Here is a 17,882-nt window from a genome sequence, read left to right on the forward strand (position 1 = left end):
CAAATACATGGCAGAGTACTCTCAGCGAAACACTTTGAAGTAATGATGCATAGATAAAAACTAGGGAAATTCAAAGTGTAAGCAGAGCCTGTGTTTTGAAGAGGCCTCCCTGTAGAGGGTGTCCTATTATATGTAAATACCACTGAGAACAGCATGCAAATATGGTCATTAGCAAAGGTTTGAACTTTTCCAGAACAATTTTGAGCCAAGCTACTTCAACCTTCAAAGGCAGCAAACTCTATGACTCAGCAGAAGCTGTGACTGAAAATGCCTGTTTCAGCAAGGACCGGTGGTTTTAAGATGCTAAAGTATCCAGAGGCTTTTCTAATCCCTTAAGCTATTTTCCATGCTGTTTTCCTATTCAGTTAGTTGCAGACGTATAAAAGAGAACTAGTGCATATTCCATGATTGCACTGTTTTGCTATCAATTGTCATTGTATTTCCTTACATATTTGGGGCTGCTTATGGTTTCCCCTACAGAGCTTATATTATAGATGGAAAAAGAAGGAGGAAGAAGAGGATGCAAAGACTACTACCCAAGCAAAGCTCACAGAAGAGCTAGTGAGAACAGAGGTACATTCAGCAGCATGGAAAAAACTGCTCAGGTGTTTGGGATATGAAAAACTTTCTAACAAAGATGAGGAGAGGCAAACTGAAGATTTTGTTCCTCAGCTGCTCAACCCAGCAGAGTTAGATGCATGTTATACAGAACCCTACACTCACTTATGTAGTCCTGTGTAAATTTGATATGGACATCACATAAATGTATTTCATTACATTGACAGAGTTCACATCTGTTTGTAAAAAAACCCAAACCTTTAGATTACTTTTCATAAACTTGCTTCTGCACTGAGTTATGGTAAAAAGGATGTTGTGAGGAAATAGTATGATTACACATATTCAGGTGGTCACCATTCCAGACTTAGTAGCTTATACCCATAAGCTTTCCATTTGCAGTTATATCAATGAAAATTAGATGTCATAATATCTCTGGATCCAATCTATTTATGTCTGAAATTGAGAAGAACTTTTACATTGTTTTAAATGACTGGAACCATGGAACCCTGGAACTCATGTGAGTATTTTCTGTCAGTTCTAGTGGGAAGTATGCAACTGTGGTCTAAGTTTGCTTCAAGGAGCAATTTAAATGTCTGAACATTTTCCTTTTATATTAGTATAAGCTCACAGGTCTCATTTTGTTATGCACATTTCCTCAACACAGTAGCAGAGACCTGGTCTTTTTATGTCATGGGAGAGTCCACAGTCACCAGAAAGCCATTACTTTTGACGAGTTGACTACCTTTACTGTGTATTACTAACCCAGTACAGCCTGTCCCAGACCCTGGCTCCTAGCACTGTTCTTCTTCAGCACTTAAAAGGAGTTAACGCACAACGATCACTGTAAAAACATGTCTGTCTTTGCCTAAGGTGTTTTTGCATTGCAAATTCCAGCAAGCCCATAAGCCGGATGCAACATTTTGACTACCATGAGAAAAGAGTGAGGGCAGCCATTTTGGAGGCAGTTGGGTCTTACCATATTACTGAGCAGCTGTATCTATTTAAACAGTTTCTAGACATAGTACCCATAGATAATTCTTACCATGTATACCTGCACAGTGTTTGTATTGCTTCATAGGATCTCCTGGTAGTGCTGTATGTTAGGAGGTATTTAAGACAAGTTTAAGACAAACATTCTTCTTTTGTGTCTAGAAAACACCTTTTAAATAAGTAGAGAAACCAATAAGCTCTTCCTGTTTCAATCTAGTGATGTGCTAGCATCATGTAATTTTCATCTGACACACTTTCCAGGACTGACAGAGTCTGGGTGTGAATATGTCCTTGGGCACAGTAAAAAGCACGTGGTTTAAGCCAGGGAAAGGCAGTCATCTCTTTGCAGAGCTGATGTGTTTCTGGAGCCCTTATGTTAGAAGCAATTAGAATAAAATGGAGGACCCTTACATAGTTTCAAGGGACTGGGACAGAGAATATGTCTAGATAGTGATTTCTCAGACATGGATTATGCTTCTGACCTTATTGTCTATGTTGGCAGTAGAAATTAAAGTAATGCAGGAGTAGCTTCAACAGCTCTGTACCATCAGAGGATTGTGGGTTTTTTTTGTGAGAGAAATCCTCAAGGGCCATGCACTCCACCTCAGTTCTCAGAGTCCTCTGGCAGATCTCACTGCAAATGGCTGGAGTGAATAGCATGAGAAGGAAAGGAAGACAGCTTCAAGGACACTATGGTCAATCTGACCATTTGTATAATACACTGCGTTGAAAAAATATAGTATATCAGGGGTAGTCCATGAGCTCAGTAGAAATTCCAGTCCTGACAGGTTTGGATTAGCAGTAAATAGAGAAGAAAAAGTTCTACAGGAGGCAGGTAAATCCTATTTTCTGCCCTATTTTGTTTAAATTCTGGAAAAGGGAACAGTAGTAATCATGGAGGAGTTACAAGAAGAATTAAAAGTAGTCCTGACCCAGTGGGGTGGAAACAGCCACCCCCAAAACTGCAGGAGGTTTTGATCTGACATACCCAGAACTCCACATTAAGCAGTCAAGGTAACTTCAGATCTGGATCGACTCCCAGATTTGAGTTCAAAACTCTATCCCTTACATCACTACTTTTTTTTTTCTTGAATCAATATCAAGTTGCAGAGAAATTCTGAGGGAAACGCCAGCATGGTGGTAATGTGCAGCAGAGCTGGTGATGCTGTGTAGCCCAGCAGCACAGTAGACAGCTGTGGTTCTGGAACGGTGAGACGAGTACCATCATTTAAAAATGACCGATTTCAGGGGTGTGACGGGTACACTCACAAAGTTTGTTCCGATTCTCAAACTATTACTGTAGTGTCCACTTCAAATATGGAAATTTCATTTCTAAATTAGGAAATAACCTTCAGTGTGTGCTGACTGCATTCAAAACAACTTGAAATTACATGATCTGCATATAGATTTTAGGCTGTCTGTAACTTGTCCTTCTAACTTTACTCTTTACAGGCATCTCAAATTACTAGTGCAGGGTGGGGGCCTTAGGATGAATTTGCCTTTTTTCAAAATACTTCTACACAAAACATCGACACAAATTTTAAATTCTTAACAGGTTTTGAATTTGGGTTTTCTTGCTGTTTTGTTTGTAACCCTGCTTTTATATTCATTACCTGCAGAGAGGGGCATTTTTACAGTATTTTACCGGTTTTAATTAAATATCTCACATATCCTCCTACTAAGTTTGAGAAATATGCATTAGCATTGCATCACACGTTATTTTCTGTCAGCTGCAGACAATGCAACCGCTGCTGCAGAGATGCATTAGGAAAAAGCATATAAAGAATTGGATGAATGGCACTCAAAGTTATATCCCTGTAATGATTTTGAAGTGTGTAAAAAATATACTCCACAGAAATAAATCTAGGTGGGAGAAATGGCCCATGGAATGTCTTTACTCAACACAGGGACACACGTGCATCACCACCAAAAAACCACTTGGAGAGCCTTGGCACTGAAGTATTATTTTATATCAGTTTTCCAAGATGCCCTGAGGAACTGAGTCCATAGCTTGGGACGTACCTGACAATCAGCCTGTCTAGGAGACACTAGATTTTGTCTCAGGGTAAGCCCTTGTCTGGATGTTTCTGTACCCACCTTTCCAGGGCATGATGCTCGCAAAATGCTTGGAATGCCCTTCCCTTTGTACAGACAAACTAGGACAAGCCAGCTTAAATATGACTCATTGTAATTATTTAAGGAATAATTCAAGGAGTCATTCCTTGTTCTGGTGCTTGTGTAGTATCTCTCAGAGCTGTAAACACACTATCACTGCCTTGCTTATTTTTCCCCTTCTTTACTAATAGGAGGGGGAAGAATTTGGACTTAAAATGACAAGCAAATTTGAAAATAGAAACCTGTATGATAACTGCATGGTCATTATGTTTGGATTTTTTCAAATAAAAAAGGAGTTCAACCATCTTTTCTTTAGAGTCCAATGTTAGAAAGCCAAGCGCTGTATGTGTTTGTTAGTGATAGGGACAGAAATGGTGAACTAGTACACAGTATATGAAATCCCAGACTTATCAAAATCAGTACCTTTCTCCCATTGCCTCTGAAGGAATGAGGATTTCATTCCAGAAATTGAAACTGACTGTCAGTCAAGCAATCTGATTACATGGGGAAATGTAAACTAGAGGCAATGATTTCATAACATTGAATCTCGGCCATACAGAAGAATTGCTTGAAAAATTATGTAAGAATATATCTTACTACTATCTTTGTTATAATAGTTTGCAAATAGATATCTATTTTCTGAGGCTCATGGCAAGATTTGAATTACAGTAATTCATGCTGAGTATGACTTTGTTCCAGAAGTGGTACAAACGATGCTTGTTTTTCCAGTGTTGTGAGGGTATCTCAGTCTGGTCCTGTGAAATTTCAGTTCAAAGTAAATCCAGATGGATTGAATCAAGAATACTGCTGAAATGCAGAGTGATTAGGGAAGAAATGAAGAGGGAAGGAAAGAGTTTGGATTATAAGACGGAAACAAAATATATATGGACATATAAAACAGTAAAAGACAATTAGAAAATATATTTATACTAAATTAAAACTTTATTGACTAATGTTCTCCAGACAACATGATCCGATGGACTATGGTTGCATACATGCAATGAAGTTGAACACAACAGTAGTTTAACATGTAATGTCAAACAAATTAATATAATGTATTAAATGAAATAATTTATCATCTGTGTTGCTGCAAAATGAAACCAAGCTATGTATTTCCTTCGTCAATCTGTGTTCAGCTAAGAGGCAATGCATTTGAAGAAACTGGTAGATTTCTTTAGCATATATTTCAAATAAATTAGGTAGAATTGTACTCTTTAAAAATCCTTTCAACTTCACTTGCATTTCAAACAAAATCTAAGTGTAAACACTAAAGTTGCTAGAGCCATCTAGAAAGACCTAACTGTCAAACTCGGAGAGGACATTACCGTTCAGCAAATGTGAATATTTAGAACAAGAAAAATACCAGTTACTGCAAAAGTCATGTACGCATATTTTATTATTAATCCAGCACAAAGCATTTCTTCTAAGTTTCTCACATAAAAGACTAAAGCTTGCTTACAGTACTACATCTTCTATCATTCAAGCATCATTATCACCTATCAGGGAGATTGGCTAGATGACCTAATGGGTCCTTTCCACCCCTAACTCTACAAAAGAAAATCATTCATGCCAGCAAGAACATGGTTCGCTACATCTTGGGCTTGATCCTGTAGCCTTCATTCAGGCAAAACTCCCACTGACTTGAAAGAGAGATTTTCCAGAGCAAGACATCCAGGATTAGGCCCTTTTTAATTTTTATTTTTTTAAAAAGGCATCCATTTAGGATACATGGAAAATATTCTATAGAATTTAAAAAATACAATGACATGTGCTTCACTTGCATTGAAGGAATCAGAGAATGTAAACACCATAGTGGCCCACATCTTCACAATATCCATGAGAAAGTGTCAACTGCAAGTAATCTGTGTGCGTTTATTTCTCAGCATATGCTTTTGAGGGTGTTTTGTGTATACCTCTACCTCCATATTCACACACATACGTACACCCTTAATATACATAAAGGTGTGATAAAATTTACTGAAGGCAGTTGCTTGCCTGTCTTAACGCTTAAATCTGCAAGTGGCAGCAAACTGGGTTTTATATGATGCTAATTAGACTATACGTGAGCAGCAGGACACAAAAATCACTGTGGGCAAGAGAGAGTGGTTGCTGGTTCTACGAGTGTGGAGCCATCCCACTTATGCACATCACAAAATCCACCTGTGTGAAGGGATGGAAAAGCAGGTGACCAAAATATTTCTTGGTGAGCCATGTCTGAAATTTGAGTTGAATGATTCAAAGGTTGTAGATTGTCCTCACAGGAGCCTTTTGATAACCTGGAGGACCATGTAGGAAAGTTTACCTTCAAAGTGCACTTTCTAAGAATGGAATGTTCTTGATAGGGAAATGATCAGAGGCAATCGTGGACTTTTTTGCTTGTTGAATAAGAAAAATGTTTTCATCTTCAGGCATCACTTCACCCTGACAAATATGAGTTCAGTTATTATTGGGTTTTAGTATTACAGAATATTCTTTAGAAACAAACACAATACTACACACATACACATACACTCAGATATTTACAGCTTTTCTAGAAAAACAACCCCCTACCTTAGTACTGACTACCTATCTTTTTCTTTTTTTTCATTTTTTTTTAGTACTTAAATTCTTTAAACCAGCTACATTAAATACCAATGTGTACTGTACCACCCCACACCAACCCCACATCCCCCCCAAAACCAGTAAGTACTTTAAAAGTTTGTTCGCTTTTTTGTTTTTATGATTGTTAAAATCTCCTGCTTGAGACTGTTAAGTACCACCTCCACTGGAACAAGATCAGCACTGACTGCATCTTCCAATGCACGTCGTTTCATAGTAGAGCAAGTGTTGCAGCTAGAAGCTTAGATTTCCAGGTCGTCAGGTCGAGGCCTGCTGCTGGCTCGGCTGCTGGCTCTGCTGGGAGGCCTCTGGTCCACAATGGTGAGGGGTTGCAGCTCGTGTCCCGACGCCAGTTTTTTAGTGTTCTGGTGCTCATCGGAGAAGTCGAAGGGCTGGGCATGCGAGTTGGAGATGGTGCTGCCAGCCTGCCCCATTCTGTTTTGCTCCGCGCTGTAGTTGGCCCAGTTTTGCTCGCTCGCTTGCTTATTGTAGTTACGACAGGAGGAATTGTTCCTGTCTCCGGTAACAAGCTTGTACCCTGGGGGAGACATGGGAGACAAGGGGGCGGTCGGTGAGGAGCAGCCATTGTAATAAGCGTATTTGGGGGAGCCACAGTCCTTGGAAGGGCTCATGGTACCGCTGTGGGAATAGGGGTCGGTTTTCCCTTTCACACGATCCTTGACACCCTTGAAGAACACATAGAAAAGCTCGATGATGTTCAAGGCAAGAGACACCAAAGACACGACCAGCATGAAGAGGATGAAGATGGTTTTCTCAGTTGGACGGGAGAGGAAACAGTCCACTCTGTGCGGGCATGGATCTCGCTCACAGGTGTAGATAGCATTCAGGCTAAACCCATAAATGTACCACTGTATCAGCAAGAAAGCCACCTCGAAGACAGATTTAAACAGGATGCTGATGATGTAAGTACGGAGCAGTCCTCCACGCATCTTCACTTTGCCATGCTCTTCGATCCCATACTTGAATTTCTTAATTTCTATTTGCTTGAGGTGCATATCCACATTCACACCATCATTTTGGACTACCTTGAGCTCTTCTTCTCTTTTATTCAGCTTCTCTTCTTTCCTCATAACATAGAACACGTGCGCCAGGTACAAAAGGGTAGGTACAGAGACAAATATGATCTGCAGAACCCAGAAGCGTACATGGGAGATGGGGAAGGACTTGTCATAGCAGACATTCTCGCAACCAGGCTGTTGAGTGTTGCACCGGAAAGCAGACTGTTCATCTCCCCAAGCAGATTCGACCGCTGTCCCCAATAGCAAGATTCGGAAAATAAAGAGGACAGACAGCCACACTTTCCCTCCTGCAGTAGAATAGGCTTGAACCTTGTCAAGAAGTTTTCCCAAGGCACTCCAATCACCCATCTTCACAGGATGCTGGCTAAAGAAGGACACAAAGAAAAAAAATAGTGATGGTTAAGACAGAGCTTTAATACCTTTGATACACTGAATCACAGATCAAGGCTAATAGAACAGTGATGTCAGCTTTGTTTTAATTCAAGTGGTTTACACGATCTGAAGAGAAAATAGAGTTTTAGTTTGTCTGCAGGTGGAGTGGGAAGTCAGGGAAACTGAAAAGAGAAAGTAACATATTATGTCTCAGAGCACAATGAAAAAAGAGGGTTCTAATTTCACTCTAGTTTTTAAGAAGTCTATGATAGCCTTCAGTTGCCACTGTAGTTGGCTCTGCTTCCTTGGTGGCAGCCTCAGTTCAATGATCTACACCTGTCTCAGGTAGAAAACAGCAGTGACACCCTGCTGAAGCAGGGTGTGGAAGTATGTAGTGGCACTGCCTGAATATGCTAGAAATAAATGAAAGATTTCTTTCTTTCAATGTGGATCATTCACGGTCATTTCTATGTTCACTCTTTAAGAGAATAAGAAAGCAAACCATAATATAACCTAAATACAAAAGTTATACTAAAATAATGTTAGGGTTGGATACCTAAAGTTTTATCATCTCAAAACATGTGTTGTTTTTCCTACAGCAACATTAAACTGCTCTTGCACATCACTAGATTGTGTGTAATACATTTACGAGTCTAGTTCCTAATGATGCCAAGTTTATACTATACTCAGCTTCAGAAAAAAACTTGCTATCTAAATAAAGTTTATACATTAGTATTTGCAGCACAAAGATCAAAGTTAGTATTCTTCACCTGTACTTTTATGAAGGAATGAAAAATAGTAAACACATGAAGCACAGCTAAGCTGATGTTACCATATTGGAGGAACTGGTTTCCTGTTTATCTGGGGCTTGCTTGATTTATTGTGGTTTCAGCTTTGTATTTGCTTATTTTTGTATTTAAATTCCTTCATTTTGCTTTGAAAGGAAAAAAGATTTAGCAAGAAAAAAAGGTAAATGAGCTCTTTCTGTGTTTAAGGCAACTCCTGGCGTGCAGCTTGCATTCCAAGTGTTGAACACTGCAAGTTTAAATTGTCTCTCTCGACTTGACTTGAGTTTTATAGTGCGCGTTTCTGGGACACAGGCAGCTTCTTGGGGATATCTGGAAATACACAGGATGACATAAAACAAATTAAATGGTTTACTGATGTTCTAGATTCCTAAGAAAAACAAAATTCACTATAGGATTTTTATCAACTGGACAATGGTAATCCTATCTGCATAAAAACCTACACTTTAACCTGCCCCACATGAACAAGCATGTGAAATCAGGCACTTTTAAAAAATAATCACAAAGCTTCCCTTTTAAAGCAGAGGCTGCTGGGTGTAGATATTTGTTCCGTGAATGCTGAGTAATCCCTTCCTGGTATTAATAGTTTCGATAACGTCCAAATGATTTCCTCCCCATTGCATCACGGATATATTCCCTAGCGAAGGTCATTTATAGAAAAAGCCCTTTTTGGATAATTCATAAAATAGGAAATTTTAGCACCAAGGAGATTTTCTTTCAAGAAGTGGTGAGTCACTGGAAACACAAGATTATAAGTCTGGCAAACTCAATCATAACAATAGATGCCAAATAAAAACACACCGTTCCTGCCATCAGAAAGAATCTGAGAGAATAATGGGAGACAAGTGTTTAAAGTACTCGCTCCGACAGTTCTGAGATGCCAATTATCTTTGAACCTCTGCAAAATATCCCAGGGCCATTTCCTCAGTCCGCTTAGTCAGCTTGCTCTGAAGTTCACCTACTGCGGCGTGCAGACCCTTCCTCGTGTAATTAGGTATTCACATGAATGAAGCCCCATCAAAGGATAAGGCTTGCTTCAGGCTTTTAAACCTGGAAGCCTCGGCTGGGAGGAGTACACAGCATGTATCTCTCTGACACATCCCTTCAGCCATGCCCAGCTTTGGTCCTTCCCAGGAAAGGCCAGTTTGTCTTTATGAGCTGGAGGTGGCAGAGAAGGAGTTGGGCACACAAGCGTGGAGGTCTCTGGAAAGGCTGGAATGATATGTGACCACGTTCCTCCTCAGGCTGGGATTGTTAAAACAGAGAACAGCCTGTAACTATACAACACGTGAAGTTTGTTTTAAAAGCAAGCTCTTTGCTCCATGTCCTAGAAGTGGAAGTGGACAGAAGGAGCCTTTTTCAAGTAACAGCTTCTTGATTTAATTAGTCAGCTTTCCAACGATTCGAACTACTGCATTAACAGACCTCCCTCAGACTCCACGTATTTTTTTACTGTTTAAATGTTATTTCAGATTGAAAGTTTGATTAAGAAAACAGAGGATGTGTTATTTCTAGGCAGTTATGCGTTTGTTTTTTAATTACAGTACACTCTGGTCCATTAATGCAACATGATTTATTTCAGTTTTGACCTACTTAATCCCACACCTGCAATATTTTGAGAATTTACTACCTATTTTTTAATTTGCTTCAGCATGCAAAATTGCTAAGTTTCATTTATGTCCTCTGGCAATATAAACTCCAGGAGGAAACATTCCATGCTTGAATTACTCATACATAGTTTTGAAAAGCAAATTTTCTTAAAGAGATCAGTGACACGCTAGCCTTTGCTAGTGATAAAAACACCCCACATCAATTCAAAACATTGTACTGTTAATCAGATAACCTTGTGGTGGCACAAATATATTATTCCTTTGCTTAAGTGGATTCTATTGCTTTATGAAACACAGTACTTTGTCTTGTTGTAGAGAAAATTCATTCATCGGACCTAACTTGTTTACTTTCATGGCACCAAAAGACCACTTTTACTAACTGGTTACAGTATCTGTTTACTAGGTTTAAAAAGAAGTTTTGTATCAAACAGTTACTTAAGTATTCTAGCTTTGTAAATAGTTTGAAATGGATGGAAGATAAACTTTAAAAATAGTTCTTCAGCATTGTGGACTTAAACTTCTTTTAACACTTCCAAACACCTTAAATGAATCCACTGAAAGACACAGGTTGACCTGATTGATTGGTACAATTTCAGTACTTCAGGAATTTAAGGATATGGTTGATCATGACTACGTGCATTTCATGAGTTCTTACTGATTACTACTTGACAGGATTATAACTTTTTTTCTGAGATGGACTAATGCCAGCCTAGTAAACTCTTTAAAAGATGGGATTTCTTCAGGTCCTACTATGTGTGGGTAAAGACAGGAAAAAAAGCCATAGAGCAGCAGGAGATATGACAGCATTTATCTGCATGGGTTTTGGATGACCACATATATAAGAAATTTGATTTGTAAGCCACAATTAAGAAATTCTAGAACTATTTTTCATGGACAGCATTCATCGTGTCATCTGGTTCATATTTTCCAGGAAGAATAATGCAAACTCAGTGCTGTTGTAACATGCCCAGGTCTGACTATAGTGTTAGAAGGTCGCATGCTAGTGGATGGAAGAGCAGTAAGGGATCTTTAGAGTGGGATCTAAAATGGGATTTTGCAGCTGGAGCAGTTGGGAAACAGGCCAAAGTTTTGGGTTTCCTACCTTTCCTGCCTTTTTCTATGTGCTCACACACACATAAATAGCCAACAAAAGAAAGGACACTGGACCTTGAGCATCAATCTGCTTGAGTATTTCCCAAAAGCAACCAGAACTGCAGAGAAAGCAGCTGAGTTGTACAACTAATGGGGTTTGGATGGGTTGGAATAGGTAAGGCTAGTTTTCTGCAATCTTAAAAAAATCATCAAATGCCTTCCAGACATTCCCTTGGGAAGGTGTAGTTAATTGGTAGCTTTGCTGATTAGCTTCAGTTCATTTCATTCACTGGACAAAGATTATGCACTAAATAGTTGCAGTAACTAGAATTTAAAAGTGTCAGAACTGTGTGCTTTTTTCGTTGTCTGTTAGTATCGCTGGTGGTCAGCCACTACTGGATTTAGCCCATAGCCTTTGCCTCTCCCGTGTTGTACCCTCTCCACCTAATTTAATTATAAAGCATAGTTGCAAAAGGACCTAAAGCAACCATAAGCACTTTCTCAGACATTCTCTAGTTGTACAAGTCAGGTCTACCTTCTGCGTTACCGCCCAGATTCATCCCTCTCCTGACTCACTTTTGAATTAAGAGAAGAAATGCTCAATTCCCTGAGGGGCCCTCGGGCTCCCTGATGCTTGTGGATTTTGAAATCTGGATTTCTAAAACGTATGTGTGGCATAAACAGCAGACCAGGTCCCTCCATGTGAGATAAATTCAGTGGGTAACATGGGCAGGACACACCAGAGACCGGGGGAAAGACAGGAACATTATCTGATGAAACAGACACATTGCTCAATGTCATCTAACCTTCCTCATGCCCACAGGAATCCTTGGCCTAAACCGACATTCATTTCAGAGACAAATAAAATTAATCTTTCAGGCTTGCATAATACGAGTGCTGAGATAACTTTACAGTGTTCAATCTGTTTATGCTGCTGAGTGTATGAGCATTCAGATTTATGTTGCAAATCAAATCCCTTGTGTCCCTCTCTTCCCTCTCCTGAACCCAGCCTGCTGCTCACTCCTCTCCTATTTGTATGCTTGTTAGGTGTCATGGGTCAGTGTCAGTGTTTGGCTTTGAAGTTTTTGAAGGAAACACTTCAGTAAACATCCCAAAGACTAAATTCTGCGGTGTGGTGTGCTGTCCAGATGTTAAAAATGGCAGGATGAAAGCTTCACGCAACTCCTCCAACTTGCTCCTTATGCGTGCACACACACACAGAAGTCAGGCACAAGGTGTCCGTAGCCCATTTTTGTCGCCATTACCAGGGTTTTTTGTCATAAATCTCACACACAAAAATCTAAAGGAACTCCTCAGACAAAATATGCCACTTGACGAGGCTCACTGGCTATCTCAAGGCAAAATGTGAGGACACACATAAGCACACAATATTCTTGTTTAAGAGGAGAACGTGTTACTCGATAAGATAGACTCTGTGCTTCCTCTTTCAGCTGAAGGCTCTTTTTCATGCCTCCTCCTGTTGGTCTTTACCTGCTGGCAAGCAGCAGGCAACAATCGCTATAAGGAATTACTCCAAGCCTTGCAATGTAAAAAGCTTTTTAGCTCTCCACGAGATGCTGCTCAAGCATTTTTTTCCTCCACAGTTTGGTATTTGAGCCTTCAAGGTAATATAAAGAGAATGTGTCATATTGGGATTATGACACATATTGTGGATATCCTTGCACAGCTCTTCCTAGACAACTTTCATTTATATTCACCCAAGACTTTCAGAGACATTGCCAACGTGGTAAGGCATATCATGATATCTCACATTCCTTCTCTAAAATCCCTCACCGAGGTTGCTAAAACAGAGTAACTATATACAAACCAGGTTAAAAATCCATAACCCACGTCTGGATTTTATCACATCTATTTTAAAAGAAAAGGGGAAACTTATGAGGAAGACCACGTGAAAGTTACCACTTTAGTAGCTTCAGCATTTAACAAAGCACCTAATTAAGAACCTTGCTCTGCCCAAACTATTAGGCATCAATCAGGATTTCCATACGAAAGCAAAATGTGTGGGGCAGAAAGGGGAGGCACTCGGGACAAGGTCTCCCTGTTACTGACTTCTGATGAAATGTTGGTACAACAGAGAAGACTGAAGCGCACCTCGTTTTTTTCTGTAAAGGAGCTCATTTAGTCTCAGGCAAGTACACAGAAGAGCGATTTCACCCAAACACTAGCAACAAGTCTGAAGCTCAGCCCTGCAGTTCCAACTTCACCGCAGTTTCTCTCTCAGTGGAACAAGGTTAGAAGTTGTAAAAGTGTAATATCTGAAGAAACGTATAGAAATATGACCAAGAGAGCAAAGAATTCCTACAAGTTTGAACTTAGCACTTTAAGAGAAGTCACGCTTTTATAGATGTGTATTTTGAAAGAAGTTCAACCCTCAGCGCAATAACACAAAATTCTCGGGATGGAAAAAAAAGTGTTTTCAGAAAGAGTGATACACGAAAAGATGAAAAAGGAAAACTTTCAACTTACCCTTGCTGATCAGCAGTGAAACTGGATCAGAATACTTCTTTGGAGGGTTAAAGTAAAATGGAAGCGCACGTTCAGGCACTCAGACCTGTCTATTTAAACTTTAAAAGTCTACTGCTGTTTTGTATTTTTCATCCTTCCTTCCCCACTAATGAAAGAAAAGTGCTGATACCTCGTAAAAGTTTTTTCTAAGTTGGAACACTGGGAGAGCTTTTAACAAGTTTTCAAGCCTCTGACCGTGCAAGAGGAGGGGAAAAGGAGGGGTGGGAGCCCGGGAGGAGGGGCGCTCTGCGGCCGGAGAGGAGGGCGGTGGGGGAGGAGGGAAAGAACTGAAGGCACAGCAAAAAACCAGCCCGGGGAGAAGGAGGGAGCGAAGGCATGAAGGTCCACTCTTGCTGATGTAACAAAACAAATATGAAGGCAGTCAGCAGCCACCCCACACCCCCCCGGTCACTGAGGGCACCTGGGTGGCACTTCGTCCAGATTTGGGCTTGGCCGGGACGGATGAAACAACTCAGTGCTCTGGCGTGCACCGGGAGTTTCACTACAGGGAAAGGGAAAAATGCGTGAAAGGGATTAATGGGTAACCAGCGTGAGCCTCCTGGATGCTGGGTCCGGACCGCATAGCTGCTGTCTCCATTCCCTCCTTGCCACCACGTAGGAGAGGAAGCCCTCTCAAGCCCTCTCGACTTTTTGTTGTGAACACAGCTTTGTTTACTTAAGTCTATTTCCTTTACGTGCACACATGAAAGTACACAGCAGGAGTAGTGTGTTTGTTTCTACAGGAGATACCCATCACACTTTTTTTTTTAATTATTTGTGCGTGCGTGTGTGTGTGTGTGTGTGTGCGTGTGACCACCCCATGGGAGAAATGAAGAAATGATCTCACATTCCAGGAAACTCTTTCCAGGAAACTTCACAAAATAAAGCATAGTATAGAGAATCAATCTTCAATAGTGAGAAGAAATGCTCCTGATAATTTTTAAGCACATTTTACAGAATAAAAGCATGCTTCAAAATGGATCTATTCAACTAGAACAAAACTAGTTTGCCTTTGCTCCTGACCAGTCCCTGGTTAAAACCTCCTTGAAAAATGCCTCCTCTGTAGAAAAAAGATTAATTTATTTCTCTGTTTATGTTAAGCTCCTCACACACGGAGTTCAAACTGCATTAGGAATTGGTCTTGTACTTGTTGGTGTCATGGGGTACTAGCTCCTCCATGGGACTGCTTAAGAGTTTCTCTAGAAGTGTTTGTGGTTAGATAGTTCTCAATGAAGTTTCACATTTTGGGTTGTGCCAGGCTCATCTGGGTTTCAATTCATGTTATTCTCATGTGGGCTCAGTAGAATGGATGAGCATTTTTTGCTCTTTAAAGGCTATAAAGCAGGGGAGAAGTCCAGTAATGGCCATTGAGAGTTTTCCAAATAAAGGTCCTCTTTACAGTTTCTTCTTCAAATAATGAATGTTACACTCTACAACACAACCTAGATGTTACTGCTTATTTTTCACAGCCCTTACCTACTGCTTCTCACTCAGAAATCTCCGGAGAAGAGAACTAAGACAAGGTCTTTGTAGAAAGATACTCAGCAGGGAGCTTTTGAAACTGGGAAACACACAGTCCTGGTTCTTGCTCTGGAGCTGTTTGTAGCAGACCACAGTGCCTCCTGTTTGAGAAAAAGGGTTAGTACACTACATCTGTACGCCTTCCATTCTCCTTCCTCTGGCTACAGATGGGGACGGCTGGTTTCCCTAGCTTGTCCCCTCTCCTTTGATACTAGCTGTTAGTTTTGACAGCTTTTTTAGTTTTTACAGTTGCCCAAGCCATATGGCAGAAAGAAACCTTTTCTTCATGTTCTCTGAATTTTAAGGTTTCTTTTTCTCTTTACAGCAAGGGAGAAATGGAGCTTTGTGCTTAACAGGCTGTGGTCCCTTCTTCTTGGGAACTAAAAAATTGTAATATACAAACCATAGTGTTTCATTGCCGTCATGACTATGATATAGACAGTGAGCAGAGTATACATAATGCTCCTGCTACTGTCCTACAAAACACTGGTTATTCTAGAGCAAAGTACAAAATACCAACACCATGGCTATGTGTATGCTGATGCCGAGACAACAAAGAGATGGGTTGGTGCTGAAAAAGTTGCCTCTTAAGAAAGCAGCTTTATGGCAGGAAAAAAACCTTAAATTATAGCATGCTAGCATACAATGCTATCATTCCCTGTCAAAGTCAGTACAATCACAGGGTCCAGCTTGCCCGATCTTGCATTTTTTCCTGTATCTTCCTGTATAGGCTTTGCAATTTTTCAAGCATTCTGTTTCTAAAAGAAGGACCAATGAGAAGTATTTCTCCACTTAAATAAACAAAGAGTATTTGTGAGAAGCATGACACTTAAAATCCACTTCATAAAACTAAAATGTATATGTTAGTAAGAAGGGAAGAATAATTCTACAGCAATGATAAGCATAAGACTTGGCTTTGCTATGGCATTATTCACATGAAAAGGGAAAGTATTTCAAGTCTCCACTGTGATACTATGTAGAATTAGAAGGAATTATTACTAGTCCTGACAAAAATGCCTTGGAAATGTCTTTTAGAGTTTGGAAATATATCTCCATGATCATGTTTCACAGCCTATTACCAGAACATATTCAGCTTCAGATGTTGCAATGATCTACCATTTCACAGGGTTACCAGAAAGTCTCACACTCATTTGCATTGCAATGGAAATAAGCTTTTCAGTTTGAACAAATGTCTTCACACACAACCCCTCTTCAGCTGAAGCTATATAGGTTCAACAGGAAAGCACTGGGGTGTCAGACCTGAGATATTTGCAAGTCTGTTCTTAATTACAGACCAAGACATGGGTAAGATCACAGTTAGATTTGAAGCCTTGTACTGTGGAACACAGACTCTTTTTACATGATAGAAATGAAGATTTTGGGGCCCAGAGCTCTCTGGGACCTATATTGCCATCCAGTGACATTTTGCCTTGTGGAGCAAACAGCGCTGTCTTGTGAAGCAATCTTTTAGCGTGGCAATGCTAGGACTGCAGAACCTGTTTCTCTTTGGTTTGCCAGGCTACAGCACAAGCTGTAAAGGCACGTCCGCACTGCGACCCAGACACAGCACCGGAGCCCAGGCTCCATCCAGGGCATCTCCAGGACTAACCTCGGGGTGACTTCCACAGGATTTCTGTCCATTCTCTACTGAATCCTTGGCTGAATCAGTGAACTAGTTCAGAGCCCATAGTACCATTGCTGCTTTTCTACACAGACTTGCCAAAGGGAACCATAAATTGGATTATTTAGTATTTACAGCCTTTGACACAGATTCACAGTTAATACAGAGCTCAGTCCACTGATTTCTTTCTATTATTACCTGGACATAAGTACAGAACTTTATACAGAAACGTTTTCCTCATATCGCCTCCAAATACTTCCTCAAAAATATTTTCGTAACCTGATTCTCCAGGAAAGCCCTAGTGAATGTTTCATTTGGAAGGCTCTCTAGTCCTTCGACCATTACAAAATTTCCCGTTGATACCAGTGGGGTTCATAGTCTGTTCCCAGTTAAGGATGTCTGTGATTTATGGAGCTCTTAAGACAAAGAGCATGTCTTCACTTGTTTTCGATTTGTTTGCAAAATTCACTTCCCAGTAGTCCCATGCACAGCACTGTCCTCATCCTGTGCAAGCTGGGAGAGGAGTCCACGGACTGAGTGAACTGAAGTAACCCACGATGAACATACACATGCTATACAGATTTTCTTGGGTGCCTTTCAAGGCAGCTGTGCAGTCACCCACGTCCCTGGATGGCACGTAAGCTTCGGCACGTTTTCACCGATATCCCTTCTCACACATTTGGCTTTAAAGACAGACTTGTGAATAATGTGCGGCCCTGTTTCATGCCCTGTTGAGGTAAAGCTTCTAAGAATGTCTAAGGAACAATAATGAGGTATTTCTTGATTACCTAAGCACATAAATGTGCAGACTAATGATTTTTTTTTTTAAGCAGCCAGTGGTTTTCACTTGTTTAAGGAATTTACATCATGTAGAAATATAGCACAGCTTTGAAGTTGCTGGCCACAGCGCTTGCACGTTCTCGCAGCTGGGGTGACTGGGCTGGAGCCCACTGGAAGCTGCTGCACCCAGCACTGTCAGGTCTGCAAAACACAACCTCCCTCCCCACCCATGCCAAGTTTCAAAGGGTCATTG

The 17,882-nt window shown here is 40.5% G+C and overlaps 1 protein-coding gene across 2 annotated transcripts; it reads right to left on the bottom strand.

Annotated features, from left to right (window-relative positions):
- Positions 1 to 4,586: 4,586 nt before the first annotated feature.
- GJA1 (gap junction protein alpha 1) lies at positions 4,587 to 14,063 on the bottom strand. 2 transcript variants are annotated; one of them, XM_068395516.1, is made up of 2 exons: positions 13,669 to 14,063; positions 4,587 to 7,661 (listed from the first exon to the last, which is right to left on the bottom strand). In XM_068395516.1, exon 2 carries the CDS (start codon positions 7,647 to 7,649, stop codon positions 6,504 to 6,506), a length of 1,146 nt encoding a protein of 381 aa, XP_068251617.1. In that variant the 5' UTR covers positions 7,650 to 7,661; positions 13,669 to 14,063; the 3' UTR covers positions 4,587 to 6,503. The 2 variants fall into 2 exon arrangements, with proteins under 2 accessions (XP_068251617.1, XP_068251606.1); XM_068395505.1 differs by having other exon boundaries at positions 4,587 to 7,665.
- Positions 14,064 to 17,882: the final 3,819 nt, after the last annotated feature.

This window comes from Nyctibius grandis, chromosome 1 (assembly GCF_013368605.1).
Source record: "Nyctibius grandis isolate bNycGra1 chromosome 1, bNycGra1.pri, whole genome shotgun sequence".
NCBI classification, from domain to species: Eukaryota; Metazoa; Chordata; class Aves; order Nyctibiiformes; family Nyctibiidae; genus Nyctibius; species Nyctibius grandis.